A 26,970-nucleotide genomic window follows, 5' to 3' on the forward strand; every position below is an offset into this window, starting at 1 on the left:
AGGAGGAATCCCTCTTTCTCTCTCTCCCCCCAAAAAAAAACCCATATCAATCTCACATTCTCTCTCCCTATCTCAATCTCTCATTCTCTCTCCCCATCTCAATCTCTCATTCTTTCTCTCCCTATCTGTCTCTATCACTCTCTCCTTTTATCTCTCTCTCTAAATCTCAATCTCTCTAATTTCATTAAAAACCGATGTTTAATGTAAAAATGAATTGTTAAAATTTCAAAAAAAACTTTAAAATTTAAATAAAGAGGTTAACATTCTTAGCTTTTAAAAAAATTTAAATATAAAAATAATAAATACACATGATTTGATTTGAAAATCCCTCTAAAATTTTAAGTTAAAAGTTTTTGTATTGCTATCAAAAATATTGTGTGAACACAATCTCCCCACCTCTCTCACACTCTCTCTCCCTCTGCCTCTATCTCTTTCTCAAACTCCGTGGCTCCTCTCAAAGAACGTATACATTCTCCACGCGTGCAGGTTTGGAGAGGCTCGGGAGACTCTCGGCCTTATAAAAGGCCTGGCCCAATAATGCAGGCTAGAGCCTTAATGTCTTGTGGCACATTGGCAAGCTTTGGCTTAAGATTTGATGAGGCTAAGAAGCCACCTACCACCAACCCCCCCTCACAAATCGTTTACAACACTTGAAGGCACGCGTGGCTGGCTGTCTTTCCACAACACGCGACCTTTTGCATTTCACCACCTTCCTCACTTGACCATGTATCACATAATAGCTCCTTTTTCCATCATCACATCGAAGGGTCTCTCTCTCTCTCTCTCTCTATGCAGGAGGTGAATGTACGAACCAGGAAGGAGTGAACACTAACCTGACCTTGTATCGCATAATAGCTGCTCTTTTCATTATCACATTGAGCGGTCTCTCTCTCTCTTTCTCTCTATGCAGGAGGTGAATGTACGATCGAGGAAGGAGTTAGCACTACAATCTTACTGCCTTCTCAGGTTTTACAGTGTTCCAACTCCAGAATTGACCTCCCCTATGCACCTTCTTTATTCTATCTCTTCCTGTCTGCCCAGGAGCTGCCATGGAAGCTAAAACCTGGCACCCCTGCAGGGGACAAGTGGCTGATTCAAACATACCCGGGGCGGAAAAAAAGAAAAGCAGAGAGTGCTCTCCGACCAGCGATACCCCATTTCCACCGTCGCCGCGCCTTTTCGAAATCCCTCTTTTGTGGCTTTTTCTTGCCGGATGATTTCGTTCCCAGTTAACAAAAGGGAGCCATCAGGACTGTTCAAGTTTTACTAACAGCGGGTAGTCACGTCAATGTTCTTTCGGCAGCGTTTCTTGAAACATTATGAGGTCCTCTTGTGGCGGTGCAAAACACTCTCTTTGATTTCACCCGCGCTAGATGCATTTTTTATTCTGCGACAGACACAGGATTCTGCAGATTCGATGAATGTCAGTTTTGCAAATCTTATGGAGAGGCTTAAGGAGAAACTTATGCAGCTATAACAACGTAGAAAGCTTTGTGATGCCGCAAATATTTTTCCATTTGAGTTGAATCAGAGTACTAGACTCTTCTGATGCTCAGAATGCAGTGCCCTGCTACATGCCATTCCGTGAGGACATATTGCTATCTCATCTTTATCATCCAACTTGTGTACTTCATCTCAGTTGAGTCCTCTTGCCCTGACATGTGTGGCAAAACTACAATCCCCTACCCCTTTGGATTGGGGGGATGCGGGCTTAAAAACTTCACATTGTACTGCAGTGAGCACACATCTGAGCTCCAAGTTTGGATCGGCTCGATTAATTTTACAGTCCTTGCCATCACATCAAATACTTTGGTGATCAATCCACTCCGGATGTCCAAGTGTGGAACCCCCAATTTTTCCTTTTTCCATTTCACTGGTGACAGCTATGTCCTACCTAAAACCAGTTACGTGATATCCAAGAGAAATGTTATCATGATGTACAACTGTGCCAAATCAAAGTGTGATTGTGGTATCCACTCGGAATTTGCAGCTGCTCTCCAGCTGGAACACTCATTTGGATGCCCTCCTGATTATTGCTGTGGCATCTTGCATCTCCAGTCCTTGCAGAGTTTGATGAATAGTGGAAATTGTACCAGTTTTGTGAGTTGGTCCATCAACCTAGATACACTGAAGTTAACCTCTCCAGTGAATATTCAAGTTCAATACGGACTAGAGCTTGAAGCCTGGGTTCCAGGGCCATGTTCTTGTGCAAAGAATGCCAGATGCAAAAGGCAGCTGTCTGGTCACATGTGTGAGTGCCTTGATGGGTACGTTGGAGATGGATTTCTGAATGGACTGGGTTGCCACCGCAATGGTAAGTGGCTATGTTTGTTCGAAGCTTTTTTTGATTCATCCTGAATTTTCCTGTGGCAGATCTGATGGTGAGGTTTGTGCAGGGACGTCTTGCAGAAGAGGCTCCTTCATGTCCTGTTCAAGAAATGTCACTCTCCTCACAGCTGGTGAGTGCTTTTCCTGAAATTCTAGTTTTCGAGCTTGAGGTTTGCTTATGGCTGGACCATTGAAGTCTTATCTCCCTCTTTTTGATCTTCATCATCATGCTTGTTTTTGCATTTTAGTTGACTTCCTTGAGAATCAAGCTTTTAAACCTTTTAGTTCTTGAACTTGGCTTCTTAACAAGCAAATGATTCTATACCAGGGTGAATTTGAACATGTGTTTGATTTCTTGTTCATATCTGTGCATACGTGCATATAGTAGTGTTCAGTATCAGGAAGCCCTTGTGGTCAAGGTCTTGTATTTCAACAGAATGAATGTCTTTGCCTACAAGGGTGCATTGATGGATCGATGAGTCAGAATAGTGATGGGAACTGTTCTTGAGTAAGATGTTAGCAGTTATTGTGTGCTTTTGCCTAGAGATTGGCTCCCAGGCTGCAGTAGAATTAGTGACTTTGTCAGCCACCTGGGTAGGCAAACTCTGTATGGAAGATGCATTCCATAATTAGTTAAGTGGGTATACTGCTGGCTGCTGCGAAAAGTATTTCAAGCTTTGTTTACAGTCAACATTAGAAATCAACCATCATTAATATTATGGTTTTACCTGGACTCACATGTCCTCCTAAATAGCATGTCAAAATAGTCAAGGTTGGATGCTTTTTGAGCACTATCTGCACTTTCAGGGTATACTCTTTTTTTATTGGATGCAATTTAGGGATCTTTTGATAATATGGAAAATTTTTAGTGGCCACAGTTTTGGTGATCCAACATTTCAACTGCATGCTTTCTTCAGAAGCTCTTTAATGCAATCCCTCAATGTGTCGCCATCCATGTTCAATACATTGAATGTGCTGTTTTTTCAATCTGGAAAAAGAGGATTACTTTCGTTACATTTTTGTGAGGGACATGGACTTTTGGAAGCTCAATTCCTAGAAATAGGAAACAAGAGAGTGCTCGAACTACTTGGACTTAAGATCAGAGATCCTATTGTACTGTAATGAGATACGAGAGATCACTTCAGTTATTAGATTTGGCATCTGAACAATTTTTTGTGAATGACTAATGAAAGACATGTTAGTTCTTGGACATGACATGGAGATGTCATATCAGTTAATTCTTACGACAAATAGACTGTACACATACTTGGTAGGGTATGGATGAACTCTTGTATAATCAAGTATACATGGACGATTGGCTATGAGTACAATGTATAATGTGTCCAAGGAGTAGTTTTGGGTATGAAGAGATTAAGTATTCATGGATACTTTGATGTTGTGAATTATTGTGTATCCATGCATAAGGATCTGTGTGAGACATGCTTTCCAGTTTTTGTCATATGTTGTCTTTGAAGTATTGATTTTGCATGAACTTTTCAATGCTGATATGTTAATAAAAAGAGGAGCGAGAAGCTGAAACCCCTAAAATCAAAGCTGAAAATTTGAGGCAGTCCTGACTGGTCTCAAAACTCATGGATTTTTGTTAAGGATTGCCTGTTGAACTCCTTTCCATCCCAAGGTGAGTCTTTGTACAGGGAGGACACCATTGTTAGCTATCATGCTGCAAGTGCATGCATAGCTTTTCTTTGCTTTACAATGTGTTTTTTATTTGGTGGGGCTTATTGTGCTTTATTTTCAGCAAAGGAGCTGTTCTAGGTTTTGCTCTTCTCAAGTTAGGATCATTTGCTTCTATCCTTCACCTCTCTTCCAAAAGGTGTTTAGCGGATGAATTCTGCACGGCGCAAGGTTCTAATTTGCACAACCCAAAAGAGGATGAGAGAACCCAAAAGGTAGAAGAAATTCTCAAATCTTTACCATATGAGTTAGTAAAGAGAATTGTACAACTTTGAGAGCCCAATGTGTGCTATCCAACACATTCATGCACACCATGCCTGCAAAGGGCCATTTGAAACATTCAGAACTTATTTGGCCTATGGTCTAAGAACATTTGGACAACGTTTTGACTCAGTATGTGTTTGCTTTGTTGAGGAAAATGATGCCACATCACAAGTGCACTACATAGGTCAAGTCCATTTTCCCCCCTTGATTTGCAACTATCCTCAATTGTGTTACATCTATTTGAATCCACAATTGTGCAACCAACCTCTTTGAAGACTTCCACAATAATCTAGCCCATTAAAATGGGTTACCTAAGCTTCTCACCATCGTCTTCTCATTGGAAGTGTTCTTGTTCCTTAAACTTGTCATAGCCACTACAAATATCCACTAGGGCCAGATTACTAGCCATCCGAGCAACCATAAAATATGAGAACTCTATGAATGTGGCATCATTAACTAAATGCCATAAACAAGCCCTTCGATGATTGGCTAGAAATAGGTCCATTTTGAATAGACGCTTGTACCTATGGATGAGAGAATCTCACCAAGACTAGATTACCAACCATAACACCTAGTCACTCCTTGTAGCAACTCTTGTCCTCACACTTGTTCTAGCAATTGTGAAACTTGAGAAATCCATCCATGTGACACCATCAACCAACCATTTTAAAGAAGCCTCTATAAGAAGTGCCCAGTTGACGAATCACTTTGCTTCTTGTTGACATCCACTTTTGAATGAACACTTGCATATGTGGATGAGAGAATCCCACCTCCAAGGCTCATGCTTGGTCTTCCTGTCAACACTTCCTCATGGCTAGCACTACTGAATCTAGTCTTCTTGTTGACACTTTCCCCATGGTTGGCACAATTGAATCTTGGTCTTCTTTTTCAATAGGGCTAAGCCCATCCTTTGAAGAGCAATCATTGGCTACTTGTTTATCTACAAGAGTTGTAAATTCCATGTCCATGTTCTTGCAAACATCATAATCCCTATGAGCAAGTTGTTTACTATCCAAGAAATTTGTCTTGAGGGCAACCTTTGTTGTAGAAGAGCCATGCTACAACACCTCCAATGCCATGCCACTTGTGCTCTTGCACCTTTTGTGGGTGCCTATGTAAAGTAGACATATCTAGATCAAAGCTCTAGAATGCTACTATTGAATTGTCACAACTCTCAAATCATATGATGGCATTGTGAGAGTGCGCAATAGAAGAGAAACACAAAAACAGAGAGAAGCTAAGAGAGAGAGAGAGAGAGAGAGAGAGAGAGAGAGAGAGAGAGAGAGGAAGCAAAAGATGAGGGAAGAATATTGCACTAAGAAGAATGTTGATACAATGATGATGGATTGATTAGTCCTTGCATGCAATCCTTAGTGTCAGTGAGGGCACCTGATCAGGCTGATGATGATGGGAGTATCAGAGATAGAGGAAGATCATGGAGTCGGAGTGTGCACTTGCCAAAAATAAGGAAATTGATGTGATGGAGAGGGGTAGGCTGTAAATAGCCAATAATCTCCAAATCTGGCATGGATATTGCCCAACGGTCAAGGACAACTTGGGAAATTGAGAAATTTCACAAGAGAGAGGGACATTGTCTAACAGGCAATGGCAACCTGGGAAATGTAGAAACTACACAAGAAATGCACACTGGAATCCGATAATTGGAGGAAACGCATACAAATGGCCACTCTAGAATGAGTAGCCTCCCTTATCAAAACACATGACAGACTTGTCTAAGTTGCAAAAGTCCTGGTCTAACTTGGATTGAGGCTCACAGATAGGAGTTGACAAGGCATGACAAACATGATTGCTAGCACTTCCTCTTAGATCTTGGATGTGGCAGAAGGCCAAGCAAGAAACAGATCTTGGGGTGGCAAGATGAATGCCAATGTCAATGCTTCTCATGATCTTGGGAAACCCCCATAGAAACAGGGAATGGCCGTTTCGGCCTGTAGGAACGGCCTAACGCGTTCCAAACCCTCCAAGGAGGTGAAACGGCCAGGGAATGTTCCCTGCCGGTCCCCCTGCTGTTCCTTGCCGTTTCCCCTGCCGTTCCAAGCCTGTTTACTGAAAATTGACTTTTTTTTTTTGCTTGGGTCATAGTCCTTCTACCACATATTCACCCATCTCCAGTGCCTAATGTGCACACACTACTCTCTCTCTCTCTCTCTCTCTCTCTCTCGGGTTGAAGATTCAAATTGTCAAGACAACCCACAAGCTAATTAGGAGTCCATGCAAAGTTCAAATTTGATGCATTATCAACTCTTGCAAATCAGAATCAAATTTCAGCCGATCCTCAATTCCAAGGTATTCATCCATTTATATTGTCTAATTTCGAGGGAAATTGGGATAATTGGGGCAATTCAAGGAAATTTGGAGCTATGGGGGTAATCGAGTCAATTTTGGGACATTTGGGTCAATTTCATGCATTGACGGATATTGGGGCAATTAGAGGGACATTCTTTGGGGCAATTTGGGTCATGCCTGGCATATTTGGGGCACTTAAGACATGTGCCGTTCCCCCCGTTCCAAGGGGTCACGTTTCCATTCCCCGTTCCAGGTAACTATGGAAACCCCCTCTAAAACACTAGGGATGAGGGAATCCATAGTTGCATCACCAAGATCGTCCCCCTCTGAAAAGGATGGGGGGGGTATGAGGGAACAACCAGAGGAGAGGGTGGGGGATGGGAAGAAATTTGTGGAAAAGATGATGCACAAACAGGAACAGGTGTAGCAATAGACAATTGCCTCGGAGGACCTTGCATAAGAGAAGGGGAATGGAGCTTATAAAGGCCACTCCCTTGCCAATGTGTCCAATAACAACCCTTTTAGTAGAGTCCTCAATGCAAACGGCCTACTCAGTGAAGACAACCCAGGTACCAAGCCTAGTAAGGCCATAAATTGAGAGGAGTGGAAAGCCCGAGTTCGGAACATAAAGGACATGTGAAAGGGAGCTCGAGGTGCGGTTGGGAAATAAAGACAAACTACCAACACCACTAATAGGCACCGATACAATGTCACCAACAATGATTGACCCCTCAAAAGGGCATAGATCGTGTAACAAATTACCTCGTGGAGTCATACGACTATATGACTAGAAGCTCCACTATCAACCAACCAATGCCTCTCAGAAGATGAGGCAACCATTGAAGAAGGCTCCTCCAAGTCAACAACATAAAGGAACACTGAGTTATGGGTAACCGTTGGAGTAGAGGTAGAAGGCTCGAATGTTTTAGCATTAGCCTTTGCTCTTGGACGTAGATGAGGGTACTTCTTCTAGCATTTCTCCTCTAGATGTATCCCCTTCCCACAGTATGGGCATTTAGGCTTCTCTGAGTCAGAGTCAGAGTTCGAAGAACTCTCCTATCCTTTAGCCTTTGACTTTCCTTTCTTCTTCTCCTCCCCTCTCGAACCTGCAACAAAAGCTTTGGTGGAGGTGGATCTACTAGCCACCTCTTTGGTGCGTTTGTTGTGCTCCAAAACAAGTGGAATAAGCTCCTTTCATAGAAGCTTCTCATGGGTTCTCCATGTAAGAAGGTTGGTGTAGAAGACATCAAAGCGGGGAGATGGTAGATGAGTCAAAAGAATCATAACCATATCCTTTGAAGAGATTATATTGCCAAGGGATGCAAGCTCATTTCTCATGTCCTCCAACCTATTGATATGATCCTTCATGGAAGGAGAGTCATTAACAAGGAGTATCCATAAATTCTTCTCGAGAGTAATTTGGTGGGCAAATGTCTTGTGATGGTACAAAGAAGCAAGCTTTTGTCCACACTTTCGTTGCTTTCCACAACTTGCATACATGCACTAGGATAGTATCCTGCAAGCTCATAAAGAGGAAAGATTGGGCTGTAGAGTGTTGAGCAGATCCTGTAAGACCGCATGATCCATCGATGATCCAATAGTGGGATCCTCCATTGGTCGGGTAATAGGGTGGGTAACAAACTCCCAAAGATCGAAGGTATTGAGGATACACTCCACTTTACATCACCAAAGCAAGTAGTTGGAACCATCAAGCTCGTGTTCTCTAGGCAAAGAAGGGAGCACGTGCACATGTATAGAGGGTGCCATGGAAGGCATGAAGGCCAGCAGCACGACCCTTTTGTGAAACATGGAGAGAACAGGGAGGAGAGAGTTCTCGAACAAACAGGCTAGGTGATCTCCATTTGTTGAGTGAACTAGCACGAAATCTCTCCGTCTCTCAGAGGAAGGAATAGAGACCTTATCCTCTGAGCCAGCAAAGAATTGGTGATAAGACATCTTCAAACCTACAATCTCGCAGAAAGTTGCGCTGGACAGAGAAATTCCTATCACTTGCCACCAAGAGGCTTCATGTGCACAAAGAACAGTCATCCACAATAGAAAGCTGTTGCCAAGGTTGAGGAAGTTGTCACATTCAGAAATATTCTAATGCTTGCATTAGGAGATAGAGACACCTGCAAAAAACAGAAATTTGCGTTTTGGTCAAAATGCAAAAGTTGATGCCACTTGATGCAGAAAAGTTGCTACTCGTTCCTTAGAGATTGTTGCTTGGCTGCTTGGGGGTGAAAACAGGCAGTGGACCTTTTGTTCGGGTTATAAATGTAGTAAATGCAGGCTAAAAATCTATGATTTGGAAATTTGGACTGCTCCTCCACGTTATGTAAACTTGCTCTTCTGCAAGACATCTCTAGATTGCGTCCTCACTCAGGCAATGATACCGTGTGAGAGTGCCCAACGGAAGAGAAACTCAAACACAAAGAGAAGCACACAGAGAGAGAGAGAGAGAGAGAGAGAGAGAGAGAGAGAGAGAGAGAACGCTGCTCGTCTGACTTGCGTGTCACCTTTTTTCATGTCGTGAGGATCTGCGTTGACTGTCAGATCGAGCAGGGACTGGCAACGCGGACCTTCTGCCCCTCGTCACCTGTGCGTCTCGGCCTTAGCGCCGTCTGGCCTGTGTCTTGACTTCCCTGCTGCTAGATGGACTTGCACACGCCATCAGATTGACCTAGAACTTCCAACGTTGACCCCCTGCTCCAGAACATTTGGCCACGTTGCACACAGATTGATCTGTCGTGTGCCCTTCTCTTCCTCCTGGGTCCGTTTTAGCCTTCAGCGAGCCCTACCCCTGCATGCCTGTATTCTGTCGTTGGTGAACACTCCTGCGCTGCAACCTGTGGTTCGTGTGGCGCCCTGATTTGCTCCTGAGGCACAGACGCTGCATAGGGACAAGGGACAGCTCTGCCCTGCCTCTGCGTGGACAACCCTCACGTACCTAGGCAGCAACAGACCTGCTGTCTGGGCAGTCTTCAGTGCACTCTCTAAGTGCTCTTATACAGGCAGGTAACGGCAACACCATATTCAGACAGAAACGATGGATCTGCGCCTGGACTGAGGATTTTTGACGAGCAGAGCCTGCGGACCGGTCATTCTTCTATTGCACATGCAATCTGCCCCTGTGCACCGATAAAGAGAGCAGATTTGCCCCCGTACACAGAGAGAGAGAGAGAGAGAGAGAGAGAGAGAGAGAGAGAGAGAGAGAGAGAGAGAGAGAGAAGGTGCATCTGTCCTGCACAAGTGGTCATACAACATGGCTGGTCTGGATATGGCTTTTATCGACCAAACGGTGGCAGCCCTTGGTCCGGATTTTGATACAGAGGAACCAGAGGTGCACAGAGGAGATGCCTCCTGGTCTTGACTTTCAGCCTGTGGGCAAACACCAAGAATACTTCGGAAGAGAGAATGGATCATCAGGAACGTTCTTATGCTCAGGTTGCCTCTGATTCTGTGGATTCTCAGGATGTTGATTGGGAGCATTTGGTGGAGTTTGCCAACACTTTGCTTGGCGATTATGTCCAACATAATCATGAAGCTTTTTCTGACTTTGGAACTGAAGATGTTCTGGAAGCCATTGTGGACCCGAAAAATGAGCTCATTTTTGGTGTTTTATGACCGTGCTGTTATTCTCTTCTTCACTGGTAGGATCCCAGTGCTTTTCCATATTCGTCAGTGGCTGCAAAATCTACTACAAGGGGAGTGTGTTGAGGAGATTTTTGTTGGGCCTCGAGGCTTCTATGAGGTTCTGTTAAAATCTGAGAAGCATCGTGCTGATCTCCTGTCTAATTTGCCATTGTTCTTTGATCGCGGTCTAGTCCATGTTGTGCCATGGTGCCCAATGGCAGAATTTCAGCGCCTGCTTCAACATGAATGCCCGGTGTGGGTTGAAGTGGAAAATTGTCAGGTTGTCTATTGGCTAGTGTTAAAGGATGCCATGCCCGTTCTGGGTACTGTTCTGGCCCCCCCGAGCCTAAGGGCCATGAATCGTAACCGTTTGTGTATGTTATGGGACACTACTAGGAAAAGGCCTGCTTGGTTACGTCTTAATTGCTCTGGCATGCATCCTTTGGACTTTTGTTTGAAATGGGGCAACTTTGCAAGGCATTGCTTTTCGTGTGGAAAATTGGGGCATTTTATGGCCGAATGCCCAGAGAAGCAACCGACTTCAGATGCTGAGCATATTGTGGTGCCCATGGAAGATATGATGCTTGATACTCCGTTGCAAGATGCAACCCAACCACCTAAAGTTTTGGATAAAGATAAACATGTTTCGAGTTTGGATTCCCGTGGCAATGATTGGGTAGATGTGTGTGCCAGAAAAGGTAAAAGGTTTGATGCTAGCTTGGTAGATACTGGGCCTAATGCACTTATATGCGCAGGAAAGAAATGTTGTCTTTAGAGCACACTGCTCCTACTATCGTTTCTTCTGCTCCCCATAATCAGTCTACTAGGAAAGTATATACGAACGGTCCAAAGGGCCCACTTGCTAAGTTGGCTTTTGATACTAGAGGTAATGTGATTACCCCATGGGATCGTCGTTATCCCCGTTCCATCCCCAAGATAGTGGATATACCATCTACCTCTAAATTTGGCCGTCAGAACTCTTTTGCCGTGTTAGCTGATTTTTTGGATGAGGAAGTCCTTGACATTCTAGCAGAAATGGTTAAATCGAGGCAAGCTTGCCTCGTTCCTGATTTTCTTTTTTGAATACACATGAAGATAGCCACGTGAAATGTGCGAGGCATTTGTTCTCGCCATAAGCAACATACCATGTGGACTGTATTGCATGAGAATCAGTGGGATGTCTTGTGTGCTGTTGAGCACAAGAGTCACGGTGAAGCAGGAAAAGTTGTGGATTGCCATGGGGGTTTCTCTTGTTTTATGCAGGGACACATGCCATGCATTATTCTGGTGTGCTTATGATTGTACATAAGAAATATCAGCCAGTTTTTATTAAAAATGATGTACATGGCCGTTTTGTGGTGATTGAAGTTTTATTTGAAGGAGAGATCTTATGGTTGCTGGGCCTCTATGCTCTGAATGACCCTTTATCCCATCGGGATCTTTGGAATACTTTGCAGACCTCCTTGTTACTTGGCAGACAGGGTTTTTTGATGGGGGATTTTAATGTGTGTTGATTCTTCACAGTCCACATCAGAGCATTCTGTGATGGACGCTCCGGAAAGTCGTGTGTGGAATGCGTTTGCTCTTGCTGTACTTAAGCAAGATCTCTGGTCTTGGCTACACCCTTCTTCTACAGGGTTTACTTTCCATTCTGCTCAGTATGCAACTACATGGTCGCGGTTGGACCGCATGTACATCATGCAGGATGATGATTTTCTTCCTGAGGGCAATGCTTCTTTTAAACGATTGCTCTTTAATGTGTAGCGGGTTGTTCGGTAGTATGGGATCCATCATGTCTCTCTTTGTCGGCGGTGTCGACAAGCAGTGGAGGACTTACTGGCTTTGGTTCGTTCTCTGCTGGTGGACACTCCAGATGATGTATTTCTGCTGCCACTGGCGATGCGTTTGGCTGATCTTATTAAAGAGTTTCAATTGAAATCTTATCAGCAGGCCAAATTGCAAAATTTGACTGAGAATTTGCAAGATAGTGCTTGTCAGACTCGTAAGTTCTTTCGAGCTCTACATGCATCTCTTGCTCGAGAAAATATGACTAGACTCCAGGATCTTGAAGGTCGAATGGTCATTGATCCTCAGACTATTGTCAATATGTGCAGGAATTATTTTCTAGACCTTCTTGGTTCTTCTCCTTCACCTTCTGACTAAGTTACTCATGCACGCTCAGTTTTCTATGATCTTGTCCGCAATCAGGTTCCACTTGATATGCAAACTACTTTGGAGATAGATATTTGTGAGGTGGAGGTTATGGATGTTTTGCTACACCTGCCCAAGGATAAAAGTCCCGGTTGGGATGGTCTCACTAATGAATTCTTTGAGGTTTTTGCTACCCAACTGGTGAAACCATTGACGACTATGTTTCAGCAGGTTTGGGAAACAGGGTTCATGCCTTCCTCATGGAAAGAAGGTCTTATCAAACTGCTTCCAAAAGGTCCTTCGCCGTCAATGTTGAAACATTGGAGACCAATTTCTTTGATGGGCTCGATGTATAAAATCTTTTCCAAAGTGATGGCGAATCGGCTCCACAAGCATCTTCCGGCCATTGTGCATCCTCTTCAATATGGTTTCATTAAGGGCCGAAACATTCTGCATAATATCTTGAATGTGCAAATGGCTATTGACTATGCAAGGCACTCTAATCAGGAAATGGTATATTGATTCAATTGGATTTGGAAAAGGCTTTTGATTATTTAGATTGGTCTTTCATTGCAGAACTTATGTCTACTATGGGCTTTGGTACTCGGATGTCTCACTTGATCTACACCATTAGTGCTGCGGCTTCTTCGCAAGTTATGCTAAATGGTGGTGTTACCGAGCCATTTGTCCTTGCACGCTCTGTGAGACAGGGTTGCCCTTTGAGTCCTCTCTTCTTTGCCCTTGCGACTCATCCGGTTCTTTCGATGTTATCTTATATGGCAGCTTCTACTCAGTTGGCTGGATTGTCTCTTCCTTTTGGACAGCACTTCATTAGTCAATCTTTGGCTGATGACAGTTTTATGATTTTGCGTGTGGACAAGGATAATCTTCACAAAGCATTAGATGTTTGGATGCTCTTTGGTCATGCATTTGGTCTTCATATCGATGCTTTCAAATCAGCCGTTCTTAGTTGCACGGAGTCAGTTTACAGTCATTGGGTTGGCAAGGACAGGTTGTTCCCCGTGGTTCCATTGTCAGGCATCTTGGGTACCCTTTGGGTGTTGATGTTCGGCCAAAGCAACTACTAGAGTGGATTTCACAGAAACTGGCAGCTAAGTTTCTGTATCGGAAGTCGCAGGCTTGGGCCTTCCATGTTCGCCTCAAAGTGGCTCAGACAATTATGTTACCAATGCTCACATTTTTCTTGCCATTGCTGCCTTGGACTACTACTACTTTGATTGCTCTTACTCAGTGCATTCGTTTCATGTTATAGAAGAAGGATTCCTTGCATGCAGGCATTTCATGGATTTCTTGGTCGCATATATGTATCCCCAAACGCATGGGTGGTGGGGCTATTTTGGATGTCGAAACTCATATGCTGGCACTTCGTTGGTCTCTTTTTCGTGCCATGTGCATGGATCATCACCTGTGGGTCGTTATAGCCCGTTATTTTCTTGAGGATCACGGGCTTGTACATGGTAATACACAAATTCGGAGCTCTTGGTGGCATGTTCTTAATACAAACTCTCGGTTTTCTAGTCCTTCCTCATCCCTGCTTGCTCATTTGGTTTGCTCTTGGAAATCGGTTCTCCAGAAGGCGCGTTGGCATCCAGCGGAGGACCGCTTACATACTAACTCTTTTCAACTGGAATTGTTGGCAGTCTCGAGATTACTTTCTTGGGAAGGCAAACATGAGCTCAGACCAAAATTTAACCGCATGGCATGTTTGGGCTTGACTTCAATTGCGGATGTCACCCTTGCCAGTCGCAATGTGTTGATATCGTTTCGTACAACCAAGAGGTTTTTCAGAATTCCTCATGGATACCGTGATTTATGGGAACAGCTTTTGTTAGTGCTCTAGAGCAGGCAACCCTTTCTTGCCCTTGCTTTGGATTGTCCTTGGCAGGACTGGGACCTTGCAGGTCGGTTGAATTTGGAAAAGGCCTCAGCTAACTAGGTGTATCATCTTTTGGTTAAAGATCATCAATGGCTGGTTACTAAAGCTAATACTGTATGGGGATTGCGGAAATCTCAGTCATGGTGGAAGGCAACTGTGATGGAGGGCTGGTTGAACAAGACACCTTTCAAATGCAAGGTCTTTCTTTGGAGGGTGATGATTGGTGGTCTTCTTCTAGCTTCAACCCTTTCCAAGCGTCGAATCTCTAACGGCAATTGTTTCTTTTGCACCACTACTGTGGAATTGGCCCGTCATCGATTTATTTCTTGCCCTCTCGCTAAGAATATCTGGTTACTCTTGTCAGTGGTTTGGCGAGCAGTGGTTGGTTTCTCGCTAAGCCCTTTTGATTGGGTTTTTGTACGGCCCAAATACCCCACACCGGCACAGTTGCATATGAAGATCTTGTTTCACCTTTTTAGATATTGGGGCTGTTGGCACAATTGGGCCACTTGGAATGCCTTTCTTTTTGATTCGGCCTCTAATGTTTCGGGACATATTGTGAGGCTTAAAGGTCTCTTGCATTGGTAGATAGATCTCATTCGGCACATTGACTTACTCCCTCGGGAGGACTTACTTCCTTGGCATATGGCAATTTCCTCTGCGCCTTTGCCATGACTTCTGTAACTCTTTTGTTGTTTAGTACTGAGATTTTACACACGATGGCTTAGAGCCATCGTGTATCTTGTAATCATGTAAACCTATACCTTTTTATCGTAATTAATACAATTACCTTTTACGGAGAGAGAGAGAGAGAGAGAGAGAGAGAGAGAGAGAGAGAGAGAGAGAGAGAGAGAGAGGAATCAAAAGATGAGGGAAGAATATTGTAATGATTGAAGAAGAATGCTAATACCATGATGATGGATTGATCAGTCCCTGCACGTAGCCGACAGCGTTAGTGAGGGCACCGGATTAGGCTGATGATGACGGTAGCACTGGAGACGGAGGAAGATGACGGAATCGGAGTGTGCACTTGCCAGAAGGAAGGAAGATGATGTGATGATCATGAAGTGTGGAGAGGGGCAAGCTATAAATAGCCAATAATGTCCAAATCTAGAGGACTTGCCTAGAAGGACGCCAAAAAGCTGGCCGACCAGCATTTAATGTTGGTTGTGTTGGTAAAAAATGCTAGAAAAATACAGGTAGCACAAAAAAATCTTGGAAGGCATGGACAATGTCTGACCAAGGACAGCTTGGAAAATGCAAAAATTGCACAAGGAAAGCACATCTAAACTTGACAATCGGAGGAAATGCACACATATGGCCACTCTAGAATGAGTAACTCTCCCATCAAAACACATGACAAATCTGTTAGAGCTCCAAAAGTCCTTAGATTGAGGCTCATAGGGAGGAGATGACAAGGCATGACAGGCGTGAGTGCTAACAGCTACCACTAAAGGTCTTGAGCTTGAGGATTTTGAACATTGTGTTGCATTGCCTTGGTTGCTACTAGAACCCACTACAGAGTCATAGTCACTCCCATTATTTGTCTCATTAGGCGAGAACTTGTCTCTTGTAGCCTTTGTTGAGGACATTTGTAATGTCTACGATCTTTATCCTTGCACTCACCTAAGATACTTGTTCTCCTTGCACAATTGTCGTGTTGCATCATGAGCAATTATCTCATTGGAAGAATCTCAAATACTACTCTTGGACTTTCCCTTCACCTCTAACGACATGTTGGGTTGTTTAGCTTCTTGTGCTTCGCTGGCCTCTCCAACATGTTGCATAATATACTTTTTCAAAGTGAAATAGAGCTCCCAAGTCCTCTAAAACTTCTTAGTCAACTCCATGGCCCGCTCCAAAGAATTCAAACATAGAGTCTCGACATTAGTTGAAATATAGGTGTGCAAGCTATCCATGGTCTTGAAAAAATGTAATTGTTAGAGATTGAGAAGCAATGCATGAGTGGGACTTTGGTGAAGCACGTGAACAAAGGGTCCATATCTTCCTCTTGCTTTTGCCTAAAGGTTTCTTGCTCCTTTCTTTGTTGCAACTTAATATGCAAAAAAGTATAACACATCATGGAAGATCTGTAGTCGATATTATAGCCAATTTTGAGGAGAAGAAGAGGCTAGGAAGAATGGCAACTATAGCACATAGCGAGCTATGACTAGGACCCTCAGGCTTAGAGGTCATGTTAGGAGAGAGAGCTCAGCGAGATTCACAGGATCCTAGCTATCTCAGGTAGAAACAGAGCAAGAGTAAATGCCAATAGGGAGAGAGCCTTAGAATTAGATCTTATAGTGAGCAAGCCGCCCATGAAGCGATTGCTAGACAATACCAGCACCGAGCAAAGTGGAGCAGCCTTGGTAGTATCATTGCTAGTTGTGGGCTGGGAGCCACCCCAAATACCAGGAGCCAAACAAAGATACCCATAGTTACCAAGCAACTTGACAAATATTGAGCAAATAATGACTCCTATAGCTTTGTCGAGCAGTTTGAGCAGGTGTGCAAGGCTAACAACCTCATGGATCCCACTCAACGAGCATAAGCATTTGTTTTTTGCTTAAGAGACAAGGGATGGATTTGGTTTACCAGTCTAGATAATGATTTGGTTTACCGGTCTAGATAATGTCGGATGCAATAATTTCAATGATCTAAAGGATCTTTTCATTAAGAGATTCTTGGAGTCAGAATACTTTGACAACCTCATCGTTAGGCTGATGAATGTCAACCAAAAAGATAAAGAGAACATACAAGACTACATTACTCATGTGAGGAGTCTCCACAAGAGGATATATGTAGTAGTTGAGCAATCCAATGAGAGAGCAGTCTCCACTACATTCATCAGCAGAATCTACGATAAACAACTCTATGACACCTTAGTAAGCAATTCAAATCTGCAAAGGGATGTACTGGCAAGAGTCTTTGAGGAGGCTATATGAGTGGATGACTTGCTTAGAGAGAGAAGGTCTAGGGATATGTAGCAAAGAGAACAACACATTTAGAAATGCGAAGAGAACCACAACACTTAGTGAACAATCAGCCCCTATAAGCAAGATAAAGGAAAGAATGCTGACTAGACCCAAGCAATTAGTTGATCTAAAGTCAAGCTGACCAGACTATAAGAGTCATTACAAAGACCAGTGCAACCTTACGTAAAATGTGTGCATTGTGGAGGAACCGCCCACTGTCTAAGTGTCCCAATCCTAGGTCTCAACCTTGTGCCAATTTCAAAAGATTTGGGCATAATGCTATGCATTGCCGATTGCCAAGACGGTTGCCATACCAGTAATCCTATGCTCAATCATACTATCTAAGAGTTAGACAGCCTTACTTTGGAAGAGGAGTCCTTTGGCTCTACTTGCACCTAAGGATTCAAAGCCAGCCACTCCAAGGATCGACATCAATCCAACAGGAATCCCTAGACCATCAAGACCTATAGTGACACATCCACCAACTAGCGATGCTCTAGTGTACTTTTGTAGAGGAACCACTAGATGAAGACTCGTACGTGAACCCTTATGTCTCTTATGACAAGGAGGGTAATCCCATATTGGTGGACTTTAGGCTTGTGCCGGTCATGGTTTTAGGTAAAGGGAGAGGTAGAGGCCTAGAAGGAGGTCAAAACCATGAGTTCATAGCATGTTGGATGTGTGGCCCTCCAGGACATATCTCATTCCACTGCCTTGAAAAGGAGCAACCAAATAGAGAGAAGGTTGACTTGAAATGTTTCAAATGTAGAGTCACACACCTATTCGCCAATTACCCTAGGCAAAAATCCTCCACTAGTTTGGCAATTGTGCCATATGTGCCGCTCGAACTCTTTTATCTTGAGTCACCTGGCAACAATGCCACAACCATCCCCATAAATGTCATGATAAGAGGCCAAATGGAGCAAGCCGGTATTTTATAACCTAGACCTAGCAACCTACATGCAGTCCTTATAGGGAAGAAGGGCAAGAGAAGGAGAAGAAAGAGCACTAATGGAAAAATAACACTCAAAACAAAGATTGCGACCACTTTAACAAAGAGAAAGCAATTTACTAATGTAGAAGCACAAACATTTGCTCCTAAGATGAGGAAGAAGGGAAGTGCTAAGGTTGGAGAGTGCCCTAACCCCAACCAACAAGGCTAGGATAAGGTCAAAGAATGGATAAAAGAAGTATAAGCTCACTTGCAAGATATTGAGGCTTGAGCCTATCATTGAGGATGAGATCAATCCATTTGGTAAAATGGCCAGGAGTGGTGGGTTGCAAGAGCCAAAATAACTTGAATAGTAGACATCTGAGCCGTAGGTGCAAAAGTTTGAAAATAGTCCAACCTTGCCTATTGAGCAAAACCCTTGGCAACAAGCCTAGCTTTGTACTTGTCCAAGGAACCATCTACAAGATACTTGGTCTTATAGACCCATTTCACACCTATTGCCTTTTGCTTTGGGGGACATGGAACCAACTCCCAAGTCTTATTACGCTCCATGGAATTGAGCTCCTCTTGCATGGCCTGACACCAAATATCTTGTGTAAGAGTCTCCTCAATTGTAGAAGGCTCGCTATCATGACGAATCTATGACATAAGAGCATATTTCTCACAAAGTGAACTATTTCATTGGGCTTGTAAGCAAGCCGATTCGCGTGGACTTGTAGGAGAAGTAGAAAGTGTGAAACATTTGAATCTTGCATGAGCTGGCAGTACCAATGGGGAATTCGAATCGGCTCATGTTGCTGCAAGGGAGATTGTCAAGTTTGTGGTATCTGCAATGCACCTGTGTGGGGTAGGGACTCCCTCTCACCAAGGCAAGGTAAATCCTCCTCATTGGAAGAAGGCTTCCCTTCTTACGATTGAGCATCCCTTTCGGAGGGGAGTTAGAAGGGGTGGAAGTATACGATAAAGTAGAAGTAGTGCATCCACCAATGGTGGTAGGGAAGTCAGAGTAGAGGGAGGAGGAGGAGGAGGGGGAGGAGTTGAAGATGAAGAAGGGGTGCGAAGAGGCAACTTGGAGGGGAGAAGAGAAGCTAAGGGTTGGGGGGGTCAGTTGATGACGAAGAATCACTTGCTATAGAACCATCAATCGGATCCTCGGAGGCGAAAGCCTCATCGAAGATCACATCCCTTCTCATCTCAAGCTTTCGTGTCATAGAGTTGATAGCCCTTTGTGGTAGTGGTGCAGCCCATGAAGATGAGTTTTTTTGACTTGGAGTCAAGCTTCATTTTCCTCTTCTTTTCGTCCACATGAACAAAAGCATCACAACTAAAGATGCAAAAATGACATATGGAAGGCTTTGGACCAAAGAAAGTCTCATAAGGAGTCATATCTTGTAATGCAAAAGTTGGGAATGGTAGCGGATGTGAATCGCAATAGCCACTGCTTCATCCCAGAGGGTGTGAGGAAGATCCCGATGCTCCAACATTGATCGGACCATCTCTAGCATGGTCCAATTTGCATGCTCCACCACACCATTCTCTGAAGGTGTATTCAGATGAGTATACTCCACTCATATGTTGTGATCCATGCGAAGCTGAGGAAAGAGGTTAGAAATAAACTCGCCACCATGATTTGCTTGTATGTCACGAACTTTGGAAGAGGTTTATGTCTCTACAAACACCTTCCACTTGTAGAAATGAGAGTACGCCTCATTGTTGTACTTAAAAAAACAAGGCCACGCAAAACGATAGATATTGTCTATGATCAACATAAAATACTTGGCCTTCCCAGGGGAGGCCATGCCCGTAGGTCCGCAAAGGTCAGTGTGAACCAACTCAAGCGTTGTAGAAGCCACTCCTAGTGGCAATCTAGGGTTGTGGTTGCCTATACTGGTTGCCCCTCAAACAGCTAGGGCTAAAAGTGTGAATAGGAGGGAAATCAGGAAGTCCCTTCACCATCTTTTTTTGAGGAGTCGTCGGATCGCATCAAAATGAAAATGACCATAACGAGCATGCCAAAGCACCCCAAGCTCATGGGAAGACCATGCGGCTAAGGCTATGAGCGTGTAAAGTCCACCCTCCTAGGGTCCTATCCAAAGAACAGTACTTGTAGAAGCAACCTCCATTGTCACTGAATCCTATGTGAAGACCACACGGGTCCCAAGTTGTGCAAGTCCATGAATAGACAATAGGTTAAAACCTAAATCCTATACATAGAGAACTTTGGCAGAAGAAGATTGCCTATTTGGCAATAAGGAATAGTCCCCACTCCACAACTGGGAACAAAGAGTTGTCACCAATAATGACTATGCCCCCTTTGGCACGCAGGTCTTGAAGCCAATCCTGTCTATTGGTCATGTGAGAAGAGGCCCTGTTGTCTACCAACCAAGTCTTCTCTTGAGTGGAAGAAGCAAGAGTTGTATCCTCCTCGGCAAATACATGTACAAAGATAGACTATCGTTGGTGGGGCAGCCTTCTATTCCTTTGAATCCTTCCCCTTGGGTTTCAAATGGGATACTTTTGCCAACACTTTCCTTGGGATGAGTACCCTTCCCACAATGTGGGCACTTGGGCTTCTTCTCCTTTTTCTTATCCTTCTTGCCCTCTTGCTTCTTGTCCTTGGCGTGTGCCTTCTTCTTCTTCCCTTCGCCGATACCTATTGTAAATACCTTGGTGGAGCCAGAACCATGGAATCCAACCTCATTGAGTGGCTTGTCATGCTCCAAGACAAGCGGTGAAAGCTCCTCCCATAAGAGTGTCTTGTGGGTCCTCGATGTGACAAGGCTGGTGTAGAAGACATCGAATTGAGGAGATGGTAGTTGAGTCAAAAGGATTGTAGCCATGTCTTTAGAGGATATCATCCAACCAAGAGAGGCAAGCTCACCTCTCATGTCCTCCATCTTTGTAATGCGTTCCTTTTCATAGAGGAGGAATCATTAAGACTAAGCATTTGTAACTTCTTCTCTAGAGAAATCTTGTGGGTAAACGTTTTATGTTGATACAAAGACACAAGCTTATTTCCTGTTTTTTAGTGGTCTTCAACTTACGAACATGCACAAGGACAGAATCATGTAAACTCATAAAGAGAAAGGATTGGGCTTGAGAGTTAAGCCGATTCCACAAGGTTGCATGGTCCATAGAAGTTCCATCTATGGGATCCTCCTTAGGACAAGGGATGGAATCTAAAACAAGAGCCCAAAGTTGAATATGCACTCCACCATACATGGCCACAATGAATAGTTCAAACCATTGAGTTTGTCTTCTTTGGGTGATGAAGGTAAGACATGTACTTGTACCGAAGGTATCAAGGATGGCGTCTTCACTGAGGGTGGAGCCTTTTGTGAGAGATGAATAGAAGGGGGACTGGTGCGAATAGGGGACTCCTCATGCCGACTATAATCGCATCTTTGCTCAGAAGAGTGTTTGGAAAGAAACTTCTCTGAGTCATCAAAGCTCGCGAACTGGAAAGACATCTTCGAACTTGCAATCACTCAGAAGGTTGTGTTTAATAGAGAAACGACTGTCGCCTGCCTATAAAGCTATCGTCTACAGTAGAAAGTTGTTGCCAAGCCTTAGGAAGCAGTCACCTACAATAAAATGCTGTTGCGTGCACCAGGAAGGAAGCATTGGCAAAAATGCAATTTTGCGTTTTGAGCAAAACGCAAAAGTTGGGGCTGTTTGATGCTAGAAAGCTGCCACCTAGTCTTTGTAGATTGTCACCTGGCTGCTTGTGGGGTGCAAATGGGCAATGGACCACTTGTTCGGGCAGTAAATGCAGTGAATATAGGCTGAAAATCTGCATTTTGGAAATCTGGCCAGGCTGCTCCTTCATGATGAAAACCTGCTCTTCTGCAAGAAATTTCCAAATTGTGTCCTCACTTAGGCCATGATACCATGTGAGAGTGCGCAACAGAAGAGAAACACAAATATATATATATATATATATATATATATATATATAGAGAGAGAGAGAGAGAGAGAGAGAGAGAGAGAGAGAGAGAGAGAGTGCAAAAGATTTACGAAAAAAAAAGAGAGCGCAAAAGATGAGGGAAGAATATTGCATTGACTGAAGAAGAATGTTGATACAATGAGGATGGACTGATCAGTCCCTGCACTCAGCCCAAAGCGTCAGTGAGGGCACCAGATCAGGCTGATGATGATGGCAGCACCAAGCATGGAGAGTTGGAGTGTGCACCTGCAAAGGGAAGACTGAAAACTGGAGAGAGTGTGTGTTTGCCAAGTGGGGAGGCTGGCTATAAATAGCCAAGACATCAAAAAACTGGCCGACCTGATCCAGAGGACATGTGCAGAATTCTCAGTGTAATAGTCTAGCATTTATAAAGCTTGTCTACAATAAAACTAGCATGCTTTCCGAGCATTAAATTGAAATGTACTTGGCAATATTTATGTGGGTTTCTTATCATTGGTATGCATTTTAAGGCCTCTGACATTTTCAGCTATGCAGGTGTGATTGCTGGAACTACCATCATTGTAATAGGAGTTGCAGCTACTATTCTACTTAGAAGGAGACGCTATCAATTGGGGGACATCCAGAGCAGAAGGGACATTAAGCAGATTGAGGGGCTGTTGTGCAACCACCGGGTCACAAAGGTGTTTCCATATAGGGAGTTGGAGAAGGCCACAAAAAACTTTTCAGATCACCAGAGGCTTGGTAATGGTGCGTTTGGGACAGTTTATGCAGGGAAGCTTTCAAATGGCACTGCAGTTGCAGTGAAGAGAATCAATTACCGTTATATGCAGGGGGTTCAGCAGGTTGTCAATGAGGTAAAGGTTCTAGCAGCAGTGCGGCATCCAAACCTTGTGCGCCTGCTTGGGTGCTGCCTAGAATATGGGGACCCTCTATTGGTGTATGAATATGTACCCAATGGCACGTTAGCTGAACATCTTCAGGCCCACAGTTTGAGTTGGGCTAGACGAGTCAACATTGCATTAGAGACTGCTCAGGCCCTTAGTTACCTCCATTCATTTGACCCACCCATATATCATCGGGATGTTAAGTCCAGTAATATTCTTCTTGATTATAACTTCACATGCAAAGTTGCAGATTTTGGCCTCTCCAGACTTGTCTTGACAGATAATTCTCATATCTCAACAGTTCCTCAAGGTACTCCAGGCTATCTGGATCCGGACTACCATCAAAACTTCCACCTTTCAGAAAAGAGTGATGTGTACAGCTTTGGTGTGGTGTTGGTTGAGATGATTACGGCACTCAAGGCAGTGGATCTTTCCCGCAGTAAAAGTGAAATCAACCTGGCCAACCTTGCAGTCATAAGGATAGGGAATGGTACTCTGGATGATGTTATTGATGAGTCTCTGCATGCTGGGGATAGTCCAGAGATACGGGCTATGATTCAATCAGTTGCAGAGATTGCTTACCGTTGCCTTTCATATGATAAAGATGCTCGGCCTACCATCAAAGAGGTTGCTCAAGAGCTTGAGTATATGATCAACAATACCAAAGAGCTGAAATTGGAGAGGCACACAATGGACAAAATTAGGACTCCCTATTGGAGCACCAGAAGGGATAGCTTTACCAAAATACGATCAGATTCATGTTCTTCAATTGAGGAGATATGTGGAAGCATTGGGAGCTCTATTTCTAGTGGTGCTTGAAACAATACGATTAGGACTCCCTATTGGTGCACCGGAAGCGATAGCTTTACCAAAATGCGATCAGATTCATGTTCTTCAATTGAGGAGATATGTGGGAGTTCTATTTCTAGTGGTGCTTGAAACATTTTACTTAAAATTGATGGGCCACATGCATGGAAGGTATTGGACAGCTCTCCATCTGGTAGGTAAAGGCATGGATTGCATGCAAAGATGTCATCTAACATCTCTCTGTTTTGATGAATGAAGGTATTAAGGCTGTGGGAACCTGGAGACATTTCCAAATGATAATTCTCAATCATTTGATGGATGGATTAAAGCTTTTTACACTTGTAAGTCCGATCATAAGAGGTTGATGGATTGATGGGTTTTTACAAAGTATACTTCGTTTTCTGTCAGTTTTGCCAAACGTTTCAGATTTTGACACGGGAGCTTCAAAGTCACTGTCGAGGCTCATGCTTGAAATGGGCTATATCCTGTGTTTTTTGGTCAGGTTGCAACATGGAAGGTTTCTTCTACCTATGCAAATACAGCCCTCCTTACATGTGAAGATATTCCTCTTATCATTTTAACGCTTCTCATGGTGCACTGTAAAGTGGGTTTATATGTAAATCATGCTTTGCTTACTGTAACGCCATCCTTGGTCAAATCTCCCAAAATTACAAAGTTGTCTGGGATTAATGCCACTGCTTTATAGAAGATGCAGCTGAAAGAAGACTCCTGGGTGTTTAGAGGAACTTTGCGATAGGTGGGGAAAGTGTGCTTGCTGGTTAAGAGGTTGTAGCACCATCAGACAGTCTTCTTGGCAACGATCCTCCACATAAAGCAATTTTTGTGATTCAGCTTCAGCAAATTGGCTTTGCACTTTCAAACCAAGATTAGATGTACAGAAATCCGGCTTCTGCCAGAGGCCTCATAACTAAGGAAATTGCAAGTATGCTGTGATCCCACAACCTATGGGCCGTTTTTTGTCATACTTTGGTTAATTTTGGTAAATTATCATGAATAACGTCAATCCTCTCTTCTGTGTGTGATATTATGCTTCCCTCACACCAAAGACAATTCGGCAATTACGCAAGTTGTTTTTTAAAATAAGTAAGGCTGACCATCGGTCGGAAAAGCCCTGCAGCCAGTGATTTTTTTTGAGAATCAGCCCTCAGTCAGATTGTTCTCGACATTGCGACAACAAGTCGGCATATTCCCTTGCCTGAGAGAGGCCCATTCTCTCTCCTCTTTTCTTGCTCTTTGTCAAATCTTTACTTCGGTAGCCCGAGAGAACCCCGTAACAATGCTCAATGCTCATTGGTTTGTTAAGAGACGAGGATTATAAGGCCCCGAATCAATGCATTCAGTAATCGTATATTCATGGGACGTACGCCGATGAAGTACATTCGGTGGTTTCATTCAAAACAAGTTCATTGACAACGACACTCTTATATGATGCTGGTCGACTTGAGAGCAAAACGCTATTAGATCCGTGCTTCATCATTTGGTCATAGATGTAATCTTGTTTACGCCTTGCCATGGTGCGCATCGTTCTCCTCTAACTGGGTCTTGCAACATGAATGACCTGTCTGGAGTTGCTTTGCAGATTTGACTATTTTGCTCGGATGGAGAGGTGGCTAATAACACCCGTTTAGGCTCTTCGCAAAGGTATTTGATGTGCTTACTATTTCTACTGGGTCGGGCGCTCTCAAGCTAGAGCAGGAGGCGTGCTTATTGCGGAACAGGCATAACGGATTGCTTGCTTGAATGTGTGGAGATGAAGGATTCTAATGGCTTTGAGCTGATTGCTAAGGTCGGGTTTTCTCCGTTCTTCATTGTAGCATGATGCTACCACTGTAGAGAGAATGGCCATTTTGCGAGAGGATGATAGGCAAGAAAGTACGAAGAGGGGGTGGAGAGCAAGGAGGTTGCCATACTGAGGTCGTGAATTTTGTGACGTATCTCTCATTAGGACAACTTAGTTGTGCTCAAACTGGAAGGGGAGATTTGGTGATGGGCAAACCCCATCTGGTCGGTGGTGCTTGGGGCAGATTTTGGTCCAAAGCCGTACGATTGCCGCTTGGAAACGATTTCAAAGTGTTGAAAGGGGAAACAATAACTAAAGCATTGTGGAAGGAGGAGGTTCATAGTCGGGAATTTGAAATGGAGATTGATTAGGTAGTGGCCAGAGAACACAGGCAGGGCCAAGTATTTCTCAGTGTACTCAATTGTAAGTGACTGGAAATGCACTGGTGAAGGTCGAGTTTACTACCAAGGAGCACGGCATTCCAGCATGAAGGCCAGGGGAGGTCATTTTCTGAGCGAGTATGCAACAGTCGGAGGACCGACAATTTACAGCCGGTGACGGCAGATTCGGGGTAGCAAGTGATGCACGTTTGGAGGCAGGTGAGACACCTTTTGGGGTAGGTTGCGTGATTCTGGGCATCAAATAAGGCTGCTGGCTATAACTACTCTCCATTCCTAGCCCATAAGTTTTGAATCTCTCTCACCTATGCCTTCTCTCTCTCTCTCTCTCTCTCTCTCTCTCTCTCTCTCTCTCTCCATGTCAGTTGGAGCATGCTATGGACGTGAAGTATTTCAACTACGAATTCGTTGATTTTAGACTTGCAAAAAGCAAGAATCAGGGTTCGCATGGTTGTTTTCAGACACGTGCATGTGAAATTTAGACAAAGTGAAGGATCGCTGTTGTGAAATAATGAATTTATATCATATTTGAAGACATTTGATTGTCCACAACAAAGATTGCTTGCATATGACTAGTGAAGACTTTGGCTACCTAGTCTGCAAAACAAAAGGTCGGTTGCATAGAACCACTAAAGACTTCGGCTCCCCATTCATTCCGAATCAAAGTGCAAGTTGAAGGTTGGGTGGGTGGTTGCTATTGATAGCCAAAGGTTCCATAATTGTCAAGGATCGTGCCTTGATTTGTTGGGATTTGGGGCAATTTTAGTTAAAGGAACTTGCAAGGATTCTCAATTCTCAACCTAGTCTTTTAAAAATTTAGAGCTTTGGTTGTTCTTAGTTATACTTCTCAAATTTTGGAATAAAGCTTCAATAAATACTAAAAGCGGCAATAGAGTTTAGAGCCAATCAATGTTGGATTGTCTTGTTTGATTGGTAAAGTACTAAAT

General features: G+C 43.7%; 1 protein-coding gene across 5 annotated transcripts; it reads left to right on the forward strand.

Annotated features, from left to right (window-relative positions):
• Positions 1-621: 621 nt before the first annotated feature.
• On the forward strand, positions 622-25,074 carry LOC148009602 (wall-associated receptor kinase-like 14). 5 transcript variants are annotated; one of them, XR_015689730.1, is made up of 5 exons: positions 622-2,314; positions 2,397-2,459; positions 22,668-23,995; positions 24,083-24,165; positions 24,327-25,056. XR_015689730.1 is itself a non-coding variant. In XM_087673020.1 (4 exons), the coding sequence occupies exons 2-4, from the start codon at positions 1,549-1,551 to the stop codon at positions 23,834-23,836; spliced, it is 1,998 nt and encodes a 665-aa protein (XP_087529146.1). In that variant the 5' UTR covers positions 622-966; positions 1,079-1,548; the 3' UTR covers positions 23,837-25,057. The 5 variants fall into 5 exon arrangements, 2 of the variants coding, with proteins under 2 accessions (XP_087529146.1, XP_087529145.1); XR_015689729.1 differs by having other exon boundaries at positions 22,668-24,165; positions 24,327-25,074; XR_015689728.1 differs by having other exon boundaries at positions 24,083-25,055.
• Positions 25,075-26,970: the final 1,896 nt, after the last annotated feature.

The sequence above is a fragment of the Lygodium microphyllum genome, chromosome 30, assembly GCF_053477565.2.
Source record: "Lygodium microphyllum isolate KBCC chromosome 30, Lygodium_microphyllum_v1.1.10, whole genome shotgun sequence".
NCBI classification, from domain to species: Eukaryota; Viridiplantae; Streptophyta; class Polypodiopsida; order Schizaeales; family Lygodiaceae; genus Lygodium; species Lygodium microphyllum.